The following is a 17,332-nucleotide window of genomic DNA, read 5'->3' on the forward strand; positions in this document are numbered from 1 at the left end:
GTCATGTTTACGATAAACGTACAGCATTGAGAATAATCCACTGATTCTCACAATGCATGACGCACAAAACTTCACCTGTCCTGGAGTGAAATAACAGTATGTGCAGCACATCTTTGTCAGAGGATTTAACGCATTAATTTCAGCTTGATTCAACACTCTGAAAATTTCATCCGGAATATCCTCATCAGCCATTTCACTATCATAACATGAATCGTCTGACAATATAGCATCATCATCAACTTCCATTCCTTCCTCTTCATTCACTTCTATTTCTTCAGGCACTTCCATTTCTTCATCGTTTGCTTCAACTTCCATTCTTTCTTCTCCTTCAAACTGCAATTCTTCGAAATCCATTTTATATACACTCTGTTCCACTCACGCGCTAAAATATAAACTTTGGAAAATATCCGAAGTTTCTTTTCCAATCAAATTCGCTGTTGAGAAACTCCCGGTTCGATCGAAGATCGGCGATTCCCAATTCGCGACGGATCAAATATCGCGCTACGTCGACGTTCCACAAGTTCAATCTGCTACAATTTCTCATGCGCGGTTCGCTGATTTTCACGATCCTGAATTTAGAATTGAGCACCGGTTTGCACAATTTTATGTACTCGTCGCTCATATCGCGTCATGTGCTGTACTCGCGACTTTCGGTCCACGACTACTGAGCATACCCTCAAATTCATCCTTCTATATCCCACTATTGTCACATCGTTTGTTTAACATATCTAATTTCACAATGATCTCAGCATCCGTACGGATGCGCCTTGCGAAAAATCTACGATGTACAGGTTTGCACGTGTGCGATGAAGTCACCGCGAGACACGTATGTTCATGAAAACGATATCGCGCCATTAACTTTCAATGGTTTATCTGTATAACTGCTATTGAACCGCTATCAAACTTCTTTAAAACAGCTATAAAACAACAACTAAAAACAGCTATCAAACAACTAAAAACATCTTTAGAAACAGCTAAAAACAACTAAAAACAGCTATCAAACAACTAAAAACATCTTTAGAAACAACTAAAAACAACTATCAAACAGCTATCAAACAACTAAAAACAACTAAAACAGCTTTAAAAACAGCTATCAAACAACTAAAAACAACTAAAAACAACTAAAACAGCTTTAAAAAACATCTATCAAACAACTATCAAACAACTAAAAACATCTTTAGAAACAACTAAAAACAACTAAAAACAGCTAAAAACAACTATCAAACAGCTATCAAACAACTAAAAACAACTAAAACAGCTTTAAAAACAGTTTTTGAACAGCTAAAACAGCTTTTGAATAGCTTTTAAACAACTAAAACATCTATATTATATTACAAACTATGTGGGAAAAGGAAATAAAACATTTTATATATACATATATAGTTTATTTAAAAAAAATCATAATTTTTTCTGGTGTCGCGACCACCAGTTACATATTTTTAATACATTTTGTAATGCGCAATTCTTAACATGTTTTTCACATCTTATAGTATTAGTAACATCTAGATTATTTAAAGATTCGATATCTTCGTAATCGGCATCCAAAGTCTCAATGTTTAGATTTTTTCTAGCTTTATTCTCAAGTAGATCCACCAGCCATTCTCGTTTCTGGCATCCCTTGACGTATACAAGAGTCGACGTCTCGTCGCCCTCTCCAAGCACGGCCGATGTAATTAAATGTTTCGCCATGCTGTATGGCACGTTTCCATCCTCCCATCGTAGTCCATGGTGATTTGCAATCAACCAAGAAGCGCATGATTTGTCGGATTTCGTGAGGAGACTCCATGGCATGGGACATGTAAAAATGTAATGCGCCAAAACGGTCCTGTTTCTCAGAACCGCCACCTCCTTTACGACAAATTTCATCCCGACGGTGAAGCCTTGCAGATCGACAAACGTTGGTACGATCATGACGAAACGACGGAGCAATCTGTATCTTATCGCGGTACATCAGTGTATCTTATATCGCAATACCCGCTGATATTGCAATTTACATGATTTTGCTTACTACGTTCGACAATGGACAGTATTCGATTACGCGATCATGCAAGATGAGACAATAGGCGGTAGTATTTGCCGGTACATTCTCTTTGCAGTCAAATTCTATTCGCACATCCACGGTGGCGCTCTTGACAGATTCGTTTTGTCGCGAGCAATCGATGACAACAAAAGGTCCTTCCATCAGGAATGTATACAAGCTGCAAAGCGTATCACTGGAATCGTATCCGTAATAAGCTTTACGAAAACGCGCATACATATCGAAAAGGACGGCGTATCGATTTTTGCCAAAATCCAGATTCAAGTCGTCGTACGGATAAAATTCAGAGTTTAGATAAAGTTTCATGTTGGTCAAGTTACAGTCATCGAATACGCTAACATTTTGAGACATGATATTCTTGCGCCCGGTCTGCAGCGCAAAGATAACGTATCGCGGCTTCTCCAGCTGAGTCGCCGTTTTGACGGCCCACGAATGCTTGGTCGTGCTCTGCAACATGGGGTACTCGTACAGATCCCACGAACGGAAACTAACACTAAGATATCGCCCGCTTTCCAAGGCCCGTAGCATGGATAGCTTATTGATCTCGTTTAATGTGACGTGAGGCATTCGCCACTGTACTTTAAACAATTCAATTTCCGGCTCCGTCGCCGGATTTCCCACAATGCAATTGTTGTCGCTGCGCGCTCGTATCAAAATTAATTCGTGACGAGCGTTAACAACCACGCGTTTGTAATCCTCGCATAAGCCCAGCAACCTCTTGAGCGGTACACAAAAGTTGAAGTATCCTTCCGGTATGCTCGATGAAACGTCCCATCCAGCATTCCGCATGAGTTGAGAATCATTATACGATAGCGATACATAGTTCTTGATGGTACTGGTTATTCCAACGTTTCTGTTGCGATCAATCTCCACACCGTTGAGCTCGTATCGAATCTCATCGAACATGAACGCTGCACAATTATTCGCAAGCGTTGCCTGAGACTCGTCATTCCTTTTCTTTATCGTCAATCTTCCTTCAACGTAGAGAAAGCTCTCGCACGGCAACGTGTATAAATCCTGTTGTTGTATGGGTATTCTTATCTCATCGTTATGTCCAAACGTTGTGTTGGCGTACGGATTGTACGTGTGTGTCTCAATCTTGACGACGCTGTCGTCAAAGATCGGTTCACCTCCAATGTTTAAGATATTAGCCATTTCGTACGACGAAACCCAATGATTTCAGAAATTCAACGTTCAACGCCGTGAGTTTCTTCTTTGGCGATCGGATTGTCTCTCTAATTTTGTTTCTCGTCTGTTGCAACTGCTCAGCTTCGTTCAGTACGAGCATCTCACGTTATCGCTGTCGTCTTCGTACATGCAGTCTAACGGTGATCTCCTCTCCACGAAAATCAATCAATCGGCCGTCCTGATCCACGACGCGAAGCGTCAAGTCCGAAATGCTCCGTACGATGATCGGAAGGTAAATGATCTGTGCCGGCGTTTCCGATATCTTATATACTGGAGGCACACTCGGTGAAAACTCGTGTATCGTGTGCACGTACTTGTCGTTGCTGTACGCACCCGCGGTCACGTTACACTCTATGCGAATGATGTTTACGTTGATGATATTTATCGGAACATCCGATTCGTGCCATTGTCGCGACTCCAGCACGCGATTCGCTGAAAATCCCAGCAGCGATCCAGTGTTGTTCGGTTTGGCAAAATTTATCCGATAAGCGCACTTGATCTCGCTCTTCATCGTATTGTTATTAGCCCGAATAATAATCAATGGGTGCGATTCATCTTCGTTTATCGAGACATTATTGGATTGATCCCATAAAAGAGCGCGTTTCAGATACATGTCTATATCACGCAGTTCGTACGATCCTTCGGGTATGGTAATCTCCTTGTCGTCGTCATAGTAGAATTTATTGTTCGACGAATTTACATTCGGTATCGTGTGATAGGTTTCAAAATCTGTCAGACCGAGCTCGTAATCGCCATCGCTCAAATCCACGGCGGGAAAGTAGCTTACCGCGAGGATGCTGCTCTTGCCGGTGAGCGTAAATGTCAGTGACATGTTTGAATGAATACTGAGATTAAACAGCGTAACGCCGGTCTTTAAATTGATTGTCAGCCGACTGTAGAAAACGCAGACACAGTTGTCCACAATTGCTCTGATCGTATCGCTGATATGGCGTGCGATTGTACTCTATTACATTGTTCTTTAGATACTGCGCCAATTCTCTCGGTGGTCGAAAATTGCCAAAACTGTCGAAATATATGGCACGATCTTCCCTCTTCGCGTACGCCACCCAGTGAGTACCCGGTCCCTCAGTATTATCCAAATTCACGATACCGCTCTCGTTTCGACGTACACCGCCGATCGGTAACGAGTCGCGCATGAAAATACCTCGAAAATATGGAATGCGCATACGTTTTGCCAATTGTTGCAGTTGTACGTTGGTAGTTACGCCCTGGGGAATTTTTAGCGTCTCTTCGACGTTTTTTTTTTCTTGAAACTCCCCGGCCGCGTTTGTATGGAGCGAGATAAAGTCCGTGACCTTCCATGGCGCGATTGTGACGTTGCATCTCTTCCAGCTGACGCCGCGCGGCTTTGTTATCGTTCACGGCCTTTGCGACTCCCGCCGCTCCGCCGACCAACGAACCGAGAACCCCTAATAACGGCAGGATCGGTAGGATACCGCCGCGTTTCGCTATCGGAAGTATTCGCTTGTTCTTCTTCTTTTTCTTCGTTTTCAAACCCATACCGAGTTTCGTTTTAGCCTTCATGGCCGCCCAGACGGTTGTAGCTGCAGCTCTCTCTCCGAGAGTCGAATCGTTCGCGGTGACACGTTTTCGCGCTTTCGCGGCAAGTATATTGTCTGCCACGTGTCGTTCTGCGAGATCGCTGCTACGCGAGTAGGCTATGTCGTGCTCGCGACACGCTGCGTCCAATGGATTAATACCCCGATCACCTCTTGCCAATCGTGTTTCTAAATGAGTTCCCGGACCGCAAAATTGATAGCCGGGAATGTGTAATTCGATCGGAAGCGCGTATATCGCGCGATTCAACAGACCTCGCCCTATCTTCGGCGACATTCGCCGCAGTTTTTTATCAACGGCGGCGGACCGTCGATGTGCGTTTGCTGACACGGCAAATTATAATGTATTAAACAGCGACGGTATTGCTGAACCTCCGAATCTGCCTTGATATGTTCGGGAAGCTTATCCCACAAATAATCTATATGATTATAAAACTGCCGTAGTAGAATGACCTTTGGTATATACTTTAACTGCTCGGCGGTTAAATTGTAAATATCGCTGTTATCCGACACGAGCAAAAACATTTTAAAGACTGAGCATCTCAGCTCTACGCGCCTCTATAAATAGGCCAGATTTCTCGATACTGTTTTTCATTCGTTGTAGAGGGGAGGTAAAATGCGGTTCGTACGACAATCGCGGACGATCAAAGTGACAAACTTTGACGATAGGATACAGTTAACGAAAGAGGTACGCAAACATGGAGACATGCTACCGATTTCTATACGTGGTATCATCTGCGGTCCGTCGAATTGCGGCAAGACAAACGTCTTGATAAGCTTGCTGGAAAGTCCGCACGGTGTACGTTTCGAGAACGTGTATGTGTACTCGAAATCGTTGCAACAGTCGAAATACCGATATTTGGAGATTATACTAACACCGATAGAAGAAATTGGCTACTTTACGTTCTCGAATAACAGTGACGTCATTCCACCGAGCGATGCGCTCCCGAATTTTATTTTTATCTTTGATGACGTGGCATGCGACAAGCAGGATACGATAAGAGAATACTTTGCAATGGGCCGGCACGCGAACGTTGACTCCTTCTATCTTTGTCAGACGTATGCAAAGATACCGAAGCATCTTATACGCGACAACGCGAATTTATTGATTCTGTTTAAACAGGATGGTACCAATCTGAAACACATATTCAACGATCACGTAAACACAGATATGTCATACGATGATTTCAGTAAATTGTGTCATACATGTTGGCAACAAAAGTATGGATTCGTGGTGATAGACAAGGACAGCGCGATTTCGAATGGTCGATACAGAAAAGGATTTAACGACTTTGCGATACCGAAACGTGGTTAGTTGTTGTCGACGCGCCGATTGAACAACGTTATCGCGACATGGACAGCGGCGAGGAGATTAGAGAGCGCGAGAGGATAGCAAATCAAATTGCGAAAACGAGCGATTCGATTCGCAAAAAGTATCACGCCTTGAAAACCGGTAAAATGGAGGAAAATATCGCGTTGGAGAGACACTTTAAGCCCATCATCGAGCCTCTAAGGCAGATTGCCGAAAACACCGTTGGCAAAGAATCTGACGTGTCAAAGATTGAGAATGAAACGGCGTGGGAAGACGAAGAGCCAAAGTTCAAACGAAAACGACCAAACGCCTCGTTTAACGACTCTGTAATGGCTTCAACTCCGGTTACGTTGAAACGATCGATAAATGTGCCATCTAATTTGAGCGAAATAACCAAAATTTTACAACCGCATAAATCGAAACGATCGACAGGTCCATTGAATGAACCACCGATAACCTCCGCGCCTTCCGTGCAACCCACAATGCTCGAATCACTCGCAAACGAAAATGTTTTCGAAACCACGGATGACTCACTCGTGACGTCCGTTCGACAGCAGTTGCAAACATCTGAAGGTCGAGAAACGTTGCGAGATCACTTTGGTCTATTGGGCCAAAAGTACGTCGGGGCAGTTCTGAGCGGCGATCAAGAAAGCGGTATAGACACCGTATACGGCGTTTATTTAAGCAACGATGGAATGATGCTCGGTAATAAACGTTTTGACGTGAACAACGCGGACAACATAATTATCGACGGCATACGATACGCTGGCACACGCGGTCTTTACGAGTTGATCTTTAAGAAATTTCCCAATGACGATATCTACACGGAGGACGATATGCAAACATACAAGAGCATTCTGTTGACGACGAGTGCTCATAAGCGCAATTATGATGCTCACGCTCGAATAAATGGCAACAGGGGATACAAGTACACACAAATAATCGCACCGTTTATTTCGGGTAAAAAAGCTGGAAAAAGTATACCGCATGCCATGACATTAAACGGCAACAAGATCGACCATATAATTGCATCGTCGATTTCGGGTAAAAAAGCTGGAAAAGGTATACCGCGTGCCATGACATTAAACGACAACAAGATCGACTATGTTCATTGGGACGATCCCAACGAGCTTGTAGATCGTCTCCGATTGCTCGAAGCTTCGCGCCTAGCGGGTCACACCGGTCACGATAACGAGATCCTGTCGATTATCGAGGAACTTCGCGAGGCTGGACTTATTATAAATTAAACCGCGCGTCGGCGAGTCGTTCAATCAACATCGAAATGCCGATCAACAAGTTTGGTATATCGCTCGGAAGAGGCGGTGCGGAACCGTACTATCAATGGAGCGGATTAATCAGAAATTACGTGCGCGATAACGCTCTTTGCATGGTCGCCACCGACTTTGACGCGAAATCGCGCAAGATTCGACGGATAGCGCCGCCTGTAGATGATGGCGATGCAGCCAATAAACGTTACGTGCAGCAGAGCGTGCAAATTTTGAAAGATCAGCAGGATGAAATCGAGAGAAAGATGGCCGCATTCCAGAATAACGTGCAAATTACCCTAAACGAACTTCAAAAGATGATTCAAGATGTAATTGCGAATCATCGCGAATAGATAAGAACGTACATCTGGTCGCTGCGTCAGTTGCGCGTCAGCGTCATGGCTAGTAAGAAGCAATCAACTGAGAAACGGAGGCTGGTGGAAGAACTACACGCTCCTGCGAGAAGAAATTTTTCGCGAAGACGCGTCATAGTGCGCGGATACGATGACCTGTGGCAGGCGGATGTGGTCGAGATGCGTCCATACACGCGATTCAACAGAGGCTACTACTACATACTCACCGTTATCGACGTGCTGAGCAAGCACGCATGGGCCGTACCGCTCAAGGCCAAGAGCGGAACCGAGGTTACTACGGCGATAGCGAAAATAATTCGAGACGGCGGAAGATGTCCGAAAAATCTGCAGACTGACAAGGGCAAAGAATTTTACAACGCAAACGTGCAGAAACTCTTGAAGAAACATAATATCAATCACTATTCGACCTATTCCGTAATGAAGGCATCGGTCGTCGAACGATTCAATCGCACGCTCAAGAACGATATGTGGAAAATGTTTACGCTCAACGGAAATTACAAATGGATCGGCTCGCTGCCGGGTCTCGTATCAGATTACAACGCGCGAAAGCATCGAACTATCGGCATGCGACCCATCGATGTTACCCCCGCGATCGCCGATAAGCTCCTAACAACGGTGTACAGCCACGTAAAGATCGCGGCTCCCGCGCGATTCAAAGTGGGCGACTCGGTACGCGTGAGTAAATTTAAGACAATCTTCGAGAAGGATACACGCCAAATTGGACCACGGAGGTGTTTAGAATCATCAAAGTGCAGAAAACTAATCCCGTGACGTACCTGTTGGAAGATTCCTGCGGAAAACCCGTCGCCGGCGGCTTCTACGAATACGAGTTACATCGCGTTGCCAATCCCGACGTGTATCTCGTTGAAAAAGTTTTGCGCAAAAGGGAGGATGAGGTTTATGTAAAGTGGTTAGGATTTGATAATTCACACAATTCATGGATACACAAGAATAATGTATTGTAAAAATTTATTACAATATAAAAACATATTATACATACAAATGAGTCATTTATTTTCATACATATCTAAATGTATTTACAATTGTATTTTACAATGATATTTTATAATGCCCCCATGGCAGCGTCTCGGTAGAACCGGGTATAATGTATCGTTTATCATCGTACGGGCTTAGAGCTATTTTCGTTTCGGACACGGTGTATACCTCGTGCTGTTTGGATCTTATGCAGGTTTGCTGTCGCGTTATTTCAATTTCATCGCGCAGACACCGCGTGTAATCGTCGAACGTTATCGACCTGGCTACGACGTTACTCTTAACACCTTTAGCTTTTTTCGTATCTTTCTTACCGTCTACTCGCAAGGCATACATCTTTGCTCTAAGCCCGACGAATTCGGTCATTATCGCACCGTTATTTTCGTCTTTCATTAAGCCCGGAACTTTTTTATTGGCGAGTGGGATACCGTACGCATTATCGACCGCGTAATCGCTAGTATCAAATCTAATAATGTGGCGCTTCATGGTGTCATACACATCTTCGCACTCGATGTGATAAATGAGACTGTCAGTATCGGTGTACGTGACTTTACACTTGTCGCGATACAACGGTAACATGTACTCGTGATGAAATTCGTACAAACATGTCTTGGATATATCGAGGATGCACATACCCACGTAGATTGGTTTGTCGAACTTCACCTCGAGTTTTCGCATTTCTATTGCTGCTAAATTCTCCGAAAAAACGCTTCGGCTATGAAAATTTGGTTTCGCGATCAATGCCTCCGCGCCGTATCTATCCTCCCAATGAGTCACGAGTCGCACGTCAACGTGATTGCGCACATTCTCCATGGTTTTGCCAAACACAGCATTATTCATCAATTTGTATAAATTTTTCTCGAAATCATTCTTGGCCAATGTTCTAAATTTCGTATTAAGTTCTATATAATCGCGAAGCCATGGAGATTGCGCGAATTTCAATATGCGGTGAATCTTTGCTACACGGAGACCGTGACGAGTGCACTGCTGCAGGTTGCGATAATGTATGACATAACGTTTCTTATCGTATAATGTTGCGAGGAGCTTGTCCTGTCGCTTACCGGGTGGTTTATCGCGCGTCGGACAGAATGGTAGGTCAGTGTGCGCGTCGTGAAGATGTTGCGGATACTCCAAGTCGACTTCGAGAATGTAGCCTATCGTGGAATCCACCGCAACATCCATAACATTAAAATCGGTTACGTCGTCGACCCATTGAAAATCTGCGTAAGGCAATGGTTGACACATTGCCCAGCCGTATAAGTTGTTTACGTCAAAATACATCAGATATGACGACGGTTTCGATGGATCGTACGACTGCATGTACTTGTTGTTGGCCAGCGCGTATCTGTTTGAACATTGACTCAAACCGCCGCGTATGCCGCGTTCGATAAACATGACCATGTCAATGTCAGCGAGCAATTCGAAATTGATACGTGTATGCTTCAACATAGCATCCCACGTAAAACCTGGTAGAGTATAATAATACGCCGGATCGAGTCCATAACTCGCGACGCAGCTATCGCGAAAATTTTCAAAGATATCGGCCAACAGCAAGACATCGGTTTTGAGATATAAATCGCTGTAGTCACCGAGCGTTCCAATGGAGAACCGCTGCCAGACGTTGACGGCGTGCGCGTAATCGCTCTCGGATACGGTGTCACCTGTCAATGAACTATAAAACGAGTCGCGCGGCGGTAAACACGAGTCCTCCAACTTCTCGACGCAGTCAATGTACTCATACGGAAATACGCCTTTTCGTGTCAGCATATCAAAATTTTCTGCGGATATTTTACAAAATTCGCGTTGCAATATTCGCAGTTTATCCTTGCTTAGATAAGATGCCAATTTGTCGAGACTAGCGGTGAGAAACTTGTACGAATCGATAAATCGCAATTTGACGCAAGTTTTCTTATCTTTATCTTCGGTGCTTTTAACGTTTTTTGTAAATAAAATGTATTTCTCTTTTGTGATTGGGAGCAAGTCTACATGTCCTTCGTACGCTGTTGCTATTTCAGTTATAATAAAATGCGCGTCGTAGCCAGATAAATTATGAAAAACTATGGGAATGCAATGCGAATCTTTGTAGTTCAGATTACAGTTTGAGTGCGCGGGACCTCTGTACTGACCGGTCAGATGACAATGATCGCGTACTCGCACGTCGTCTGGCTCGAACGGTTTTTCGCACACGTGACAGTGCGTTGCGCTGTTGAACTTTTCCCACTCGTCTCGCGTGAAATTCGCCATGGGTATATTAGTGGACAAGATTGTCTTTACGTCGTGAGCTAAACGTCTTAGCTCCTCGGCGAACCACGCGACGCAATCCTTATCGCGACGAAACCGATACATTGATAGCGAGTCGTCGTATGAGCAGCGCACGTAGTACCCTATGCTAAACACGCGATGATGTTGATATGTGTACCTGGACGTTTCCGGATCCGCTTCCATCTTCTCCAGGGTACATTCAAGGTCGGCGTATACGATAAACGGAACTCGTTCCTTCCTGCCGTGATTCTTGAAAGCCAACCACTTGTCGTTATCGCTCGGTAACTTGATCGCGCAGTCGTTCATCTCCTGACAGTCGACGGTGTGGGCTTCCAATTTCTCGCTGGAGCCGAAGTAGTGCAAGCATCTGTAAATAAAGAATTTTTTTTAAAATATATTTTTTTACGTAAAAATTATTATTTATTAGGATGTATACTTACCGATCGCAAAAGTATTTCCGACCATGGTGCGTGCTCAGTTGCGAGCTCACGAGGCGGGACAGATTCTTGATCCATGCAAAATGTCCTACGTTGTCGTCCTGCACGTACAGCAGATTTACATGTCTGTCCATCTTTCGACCAGTAACCCGTATTGGCAAGATCGCAAGTTCCTTGTTTTTTTTCTCGATGCTGAAGACGTTGATTGATATATCGTTGTGATTTTCAAACCGTTTAATTTGATCCAACGTCATTGGAAATTTAATGTCTGTAAGATTTAGCACCGACGTGTAATGAGGATACGACGATTCCAGATCTGCATGTCTTTGGGCTGGATGCAGAGCAGCCACCACTGACCATGCGAAACATGCATTGTCCATTGATCGCACGTTTATCACCGCTCTCTTCAATTTAATTTCTTGCGGTATTTCCACAAAACACCCCGCGTGCAATGGATTATATTTGTTTACGTTAACAGTCAAATTAAGTATACGCGACAACGCCCATCCGCTATCACGTTCCTGGAATTCCTCCAGCGATGCTAGGGTAGGCTCGATGACGTGTCGCTTGTACCACTCACACAGATCGGACTCACGAAAGAGTTCATAGTTTCTCGTTGCGATACTTTTATTTGCGCGTTTGTCACCCGCAACAAATTCACCATCAAACATTGTGTTTATTTTTACATTGTCATGTCGTTGCATGACGTTCCGCACATGAATGAGTACAATGTCTCTCGCATCTTTGAGAAATTGATGAGGGTCGATGTGTTTGGAATTTATTACCACACCGGTCAGTATACGACTTTCAAAAGCCGTATCTATCTCGCGCCATCTGAGTCTTGTCTCACTCGCACTGTATCCTGCACCCACATGCACAAAACGTTGACGTACCGAGTCTTTCAGACCTTCGAGTCGTGCGATACAGGCGACCAACGACTGTTTGAGACCGATCGATAATCGTGGCCGTTTAATTCGGCTTTGTTCTTCCAACGATTCGATAAACTCGTCGCATCGTTGCTCCCACGCGGCAAAGTCTTCCCTCGAATTTAAAAGGGTGGATTGGTCCAACAACTCTTGCTCCATGTTCCTCTTTCTACCACAATTTGTTGTACTCGCGACTTCCAGTCCTCAACTGCTGAGCGTATCCCCCAGATTCGTCCTCCTATATTCTACTAATGATGCATCGTTTGTTTTTATCATATCTAATTTCATCTCTGTATCCGTACATTTGCGCCTTCCGAAAAAATGCAAAATTTGCAGTTTTGCACGTGTGCGATGAAATCATTGCGAGACACGTATGTTCATGAAAACGATATCGCGCCATTGACTTTCGGTGATTTGATCTGTATCAATGCAGCAGCCGTACATCGGCGCTATTTGCAAAATTTGCAGTTTTGCACGTGTTCGATGAAATCATCGCGAGACATGTATGTTCTTGAAAACAATAACGCCCCATTGACTTATGTAAAATTGCAGAATTTGCAGTTTTGCACGTGTTCGATAAAATCATCGCCAGACACGTCGCGACATGTTCTTGAAAACAATATCGCGCAATTGACTTATGCGAAATTGCAAAATTTGCAGTTTTGCACGTGTTCGATGAAATCATTGCGAGACACGTATGCTCTTGAAAATAAATCATATTTGATGCCCGATGAGGTGATCTCATCACGAATGTTCTTGACAAAGATATCTCATTTAACATATATGTGGTGGTGGTCACCATGCAGCAGCAGCCGTACATTGGCGCTATTTGCAAGATTCGCATTTTTGTACGTATAAATAGTCTACGAGGATTCTAGAGCGCAGTCAAGAGTTTGATACGGTTCGAGTACGTCGCAAACAGCCTCCAGTTACGATGTACACTTACGGTGCGAACTACTACGTTCCGATTCAGGATGAAACGTGCTAGAAACAGCACAATGAGTAAGTACCGCTAATTTTCGTATATGCTTGTGCAAAAAAATCTTTTATAAACATAATTGTATTTTTTCAGTTTTGATAAACCCCGCTACGCGCCTCGTATTTTGGGAAGAAGATTTGCCTTGACATCGACAGCGTATAAATTTTTGGATGTTGGAATCAACGCGGGACCTATGTCCTCTGTGGATATACTTATTGGCGATAATCGAGGCAATCGGATAATTCTGCCTCATGCAACGTGGGTGACATTCATCGAAAAACGTGCAGATATTCAGCGACTCGTGCAGTCACCGGCGCCTTCATCGCTAGCGTTTCGAGATCTGGAACTCGTTAAAATACGTGACGCAGATATTGTAAAGTTGACATCGTGCGACACCAGCCTGTACATGAAACCGTCAACCGTACTCTTCCTGTTCGAACTAGAACATTGCGTCGAAAATGTATATTTTCAACTATGTCAAAATGTTCACGGCGTAAGTGAAAAATTTAAACAATTTGTAACAATTTTACGCCAAAATTGTATTACCGATAAATGTAATGCAGTTAGAAGCTTGCATGAAGTTTATGATAAAAATTCGCTAATAGATTGCGAACTGTTGGCGTATATGCTGCCGATACTATTGTGTATAATGCGCTACATGATAAATAAATGCATATAATATGGTTAAAAAAATTTTAATTATTTTTCCTTTTCATTTACCGTTCCCTGTCATTAAGCTGTCTTCGTTTATCGTTTACATAAATGTAATATTAAAAATTAAATATTAAGATCTAAACGATTAAATATCGTCGGCGAAGAAAAGATATGCGATCGTGAGCGAGAACACGAACGGGAGCCGGGAGCCGGGAGCGAGAAGACGCGAGCGAGAACGCGCGAGGGAAAGAGAACGAGAAGACGCGCGCGAACGGGGGAGAGGGATCGCGCGCGACCGTGAAGACGCGCGCGAACGGGGGACGGGGGCGCGAGAGAACATCTACGAGGGGGAGATAACGCGAGCGGGAGCGTGCCGTGTGACGTCACGCGGACCGACGCGGCCATTGCACGCGGACTCCGCGGCGCGGCGAAAACGCGGTCGCTTCTCACCCCGCGGTGCGGCGAAAACGCGAACGCGGGTCCCCTCACCCCGCGGACCCCTCTCCCGCGGCGCCCGAAAACGCGAACGCGGGTCCCCTCACTCCGCGGACCCCTCCCCCGCGGCGCCGGAAACGCGGTACCCCCTCCCCCTCCCCCGCGGTGCCCGAAAACGCGGTCCCCCCTCCCCCACCCCGCGGTGCTCGAAAACGCGGTCCCCCCCTCCCCCTCCCTGGCGGTGCCCGAAAACGCGGTCCCTCCCCTCCCCCGCCCCCGCGGTGCCCGAAAACGCGGTTCCCCCCCCGGCGGTACACCCCCCCTCCTCTCCCGCGGTATACCCCCCGCCCCTCACCCCCCCTCATTTCCCCTTGGTTAGAGCGCCCATAGCTTACCTACTTCGATCCAATATGTTGTTAATCCTTTTCAGTTTGTTGCGCACCACACGAAACTTTACGCTTTTGATGGCTCCTGCACAGGACACGGAAACGATTGCCGCATGACAAGAAGCGACGCTACGGCCATTCAATGGTTGAATGGCTACTGAGTCGTTTCTTGCGGCGCAGCAAACGTTTCCACGTTCTGTATGCAGGAACTATCATATATCTTATACCGTACTATATATATAAGCTGGATATGCAGTTCAATGTACTTTTAACATATGACATGTCTATTATTTAGTATTTTTCAGTATTTTTCATATCATTAAGTGTTATTTTATTAATATGTTTAGTTTTAACATATTTTAATATTTTGTTCTGTTGGTACAAATAATTATTGTGGAGCATTGTAATAAACATATTACTATAACAAGGATTATGACCGATTCACGAGCAATAATGGTTGTTGAAACAATGTCAGAATTATATACACATTTATTAAATAATTCAATATTCGACGTTTCGTGCCATACTAGGATTTCTTCAAAGAATAAATGTCAATAATATATGGAATAATTATATATCCTACATTATTATACGAACTTAACTGGGGTCACATTTAACGCGAGCAATCAAAAACAGAACGAGTCATACCGCAATTACAAAGTCAACAATTAAAAATGATAGAACGCTTTTCTTCATGATTCTCTGTCATCCTCCGATGATTGTCTTTCCTTTCTCTCGGATAAAGTTTTTCCATAGTCACCGTCGTAAGAAACCCATGCAAGTCCATAAAAATGAAATCGAACTGACGTACCAAAATTCTATGTAAGTTAGACCCAACTTTTTAATAAAAAGACACAAAATTTTTTATTGTGTAGGGTAAGTCTTACAGTATTATATTTCCAATTATTCTTATAATATTTCTACAATGTTGTAATATTTCCGCAAAATGTTGCAATTGCAACGTTTCTGTAATATCTCTGCAACACTATATTGCAATTTGCAACATTATCACGTTCCTGCAATGTCTCTGCAAGCTTCTACTAGGTGCGCAACTAAGTTTCCGGTTTTCACACATAGATGGCACCAATAACACATGTACTCGACTTACATGTCTGAAGTTGTCTGAAGTTATAGCTTGGACATCTGTTAACAATAACCAGTCGTTATATAAACACATATCGCAACGCAAAAATATTTTTTCTAACAACGGAGATGTCGAGTTTTGTGCCAAATAAACAGCATTTGCGGGAAGCTTTGCTTTTCTGCTTTAACTTAAAAAAAAATGCAGCTGAAGCACGTCGTTTGCTTGAGGAGGCCTACGGCGAACATGCACCATCGAAAACTACCTGTGAAGATTGGTTTAAACGCTTCAGAAGTGGCGATTTCGACACTGAGGACAAGGAGCGCTTTGGTGGGACCAGAAAGGAATCGTGTACTATGAGCTGCTGAAACCGGGCGAAACTGTCAATGGGCATCGCTACCGACAACAACTGATCAATTTAAACCATACATTGCTCGAAAAACGGCCAGAATGGGACACGAGACACGAACGAGTGATATTGCAGCACGACAACGCTGCGTGCCATCGCAGTTCCATCGTCCAGGATACCATCAAAACGCTGAAATGGGATCTGCTACCGCACCCGCCGTATTCGCCAGACCTGGCGCCTTCCGATTATCACTTGTTCCGGTCGATGGCGCATGGCTTGGCTGGGCTACACTTGACCAATTTCGAAGAAGTGCAAAATTGGTTGGATGAATGGTTTCGGTCCAAAGACGCGTCGTTTTATTGTCGCGGTATTCATGTATTGCCAGAGAGATGGCGAAAATGTATAGCTAGCGAGGGACGATACTTTGAATAAACCATTTTTTGTATTTTTCTTGAAATTTTCCATTTTTTATTGATCAAAAAACCCGGAAACTTAGTTGCGCACCTAGTATGCTGTACGAGTCTGTAATTGAGAAAAACTTAAAAAATGAAAATAAAAATGTACACTGAAAAAAAGAAGCTATATTAAAATAATAATTACTTTATCGAAGTAAGTTAATTACTACAATACTGTCGAGTAAATATTTACTAAAAATAGAAATACAAGTCGTTGCATACAATAATATATTTTCTTCAAATAATTAGACGTTTACTGTATGAAAAATATAACTTTACTTACTTAAAAGTAATTTAGGTTAAAAATCAGTGATTGTGTGTGTAGACATAATGCAAAATACAATATTTAACTAATTTAAGTGGTGTAACTATTTTCATTCTTCCAGAAATTTGATTCTTTTCTGTAGTCAACATTTATTTCAAGAAAGAAAATATATTCAAGGACGGAAAGATCTCATTCTTTTCTTAAGTAATAAATATATAATCATAAAATAATAATTACTTGCTTAAGCAAGACATCTTTTCAAAATCAAATATTGTTTCCTAACTTCAAACAAATATGTACTGTTAGTAAACAAATACTTTATGAGAAAAAGATATTTCGTACCTGAAATGAGTACT

At 43.5% G+C, this 17,332-nt stretch overlaps 2 protein-coding genes across 2 annotated transcripts in view; one reads left to right on the forward strand and one right to left on the reverse strand.

Annotated features, from left to right (window-relative positions):
• The window catches only part of LOC139779989 (uncharacterized), a 235,646-nt gene that overhangs the window by 164,164 nt on the left and 54,150 nt on the right, over nucleotides 1-17,332 (forward strand). The gene's annotated exons all lie outside the window — the stretch shown is intronic.
• LOC139779983 (uncharacterized) lies at nucleotides 11,433-12,579 on the reverse strand. Its single transcript, XM_071718524.1, has one exon. The coding sequence runs from the start codon at nucleotides 12,529-12,531 to the stop codon at nucleotides 11,446-11,448; it is 1,086 nt and encodes a 361-aa protein (XP_071574625.1). The 5' UTR covers nucleotides 12,532-12,579; the 3' UTR covers nucleotides 11,433-11,445.

Source organism: Temnothorax nylanderi, unplaced genomic scaffold (genome assembly GCF_030848795.1).
Source record: "Temnothorax nylanderi isolate EJ_2023f unplaced genomic scaffold, tnyl_v1.0 TNYL_tig0254_pilon, whole genome shotgun sequence".
NCBI lineage: Eukaryota > Metazoa > Arthropoda > Insecta > Hymenoptera > Formicidae > Temnothorax > Temnothorax nylanderi.

Coding starts and splice junctions, on each gene's coding strand:
- LOC139779983 (XM_071718524.1), bottom strand. CDS start 12,531: ATGGAGCAAGAGTTGTTGGACCAATCCACCCTTTTAAATTCGAGGGAA.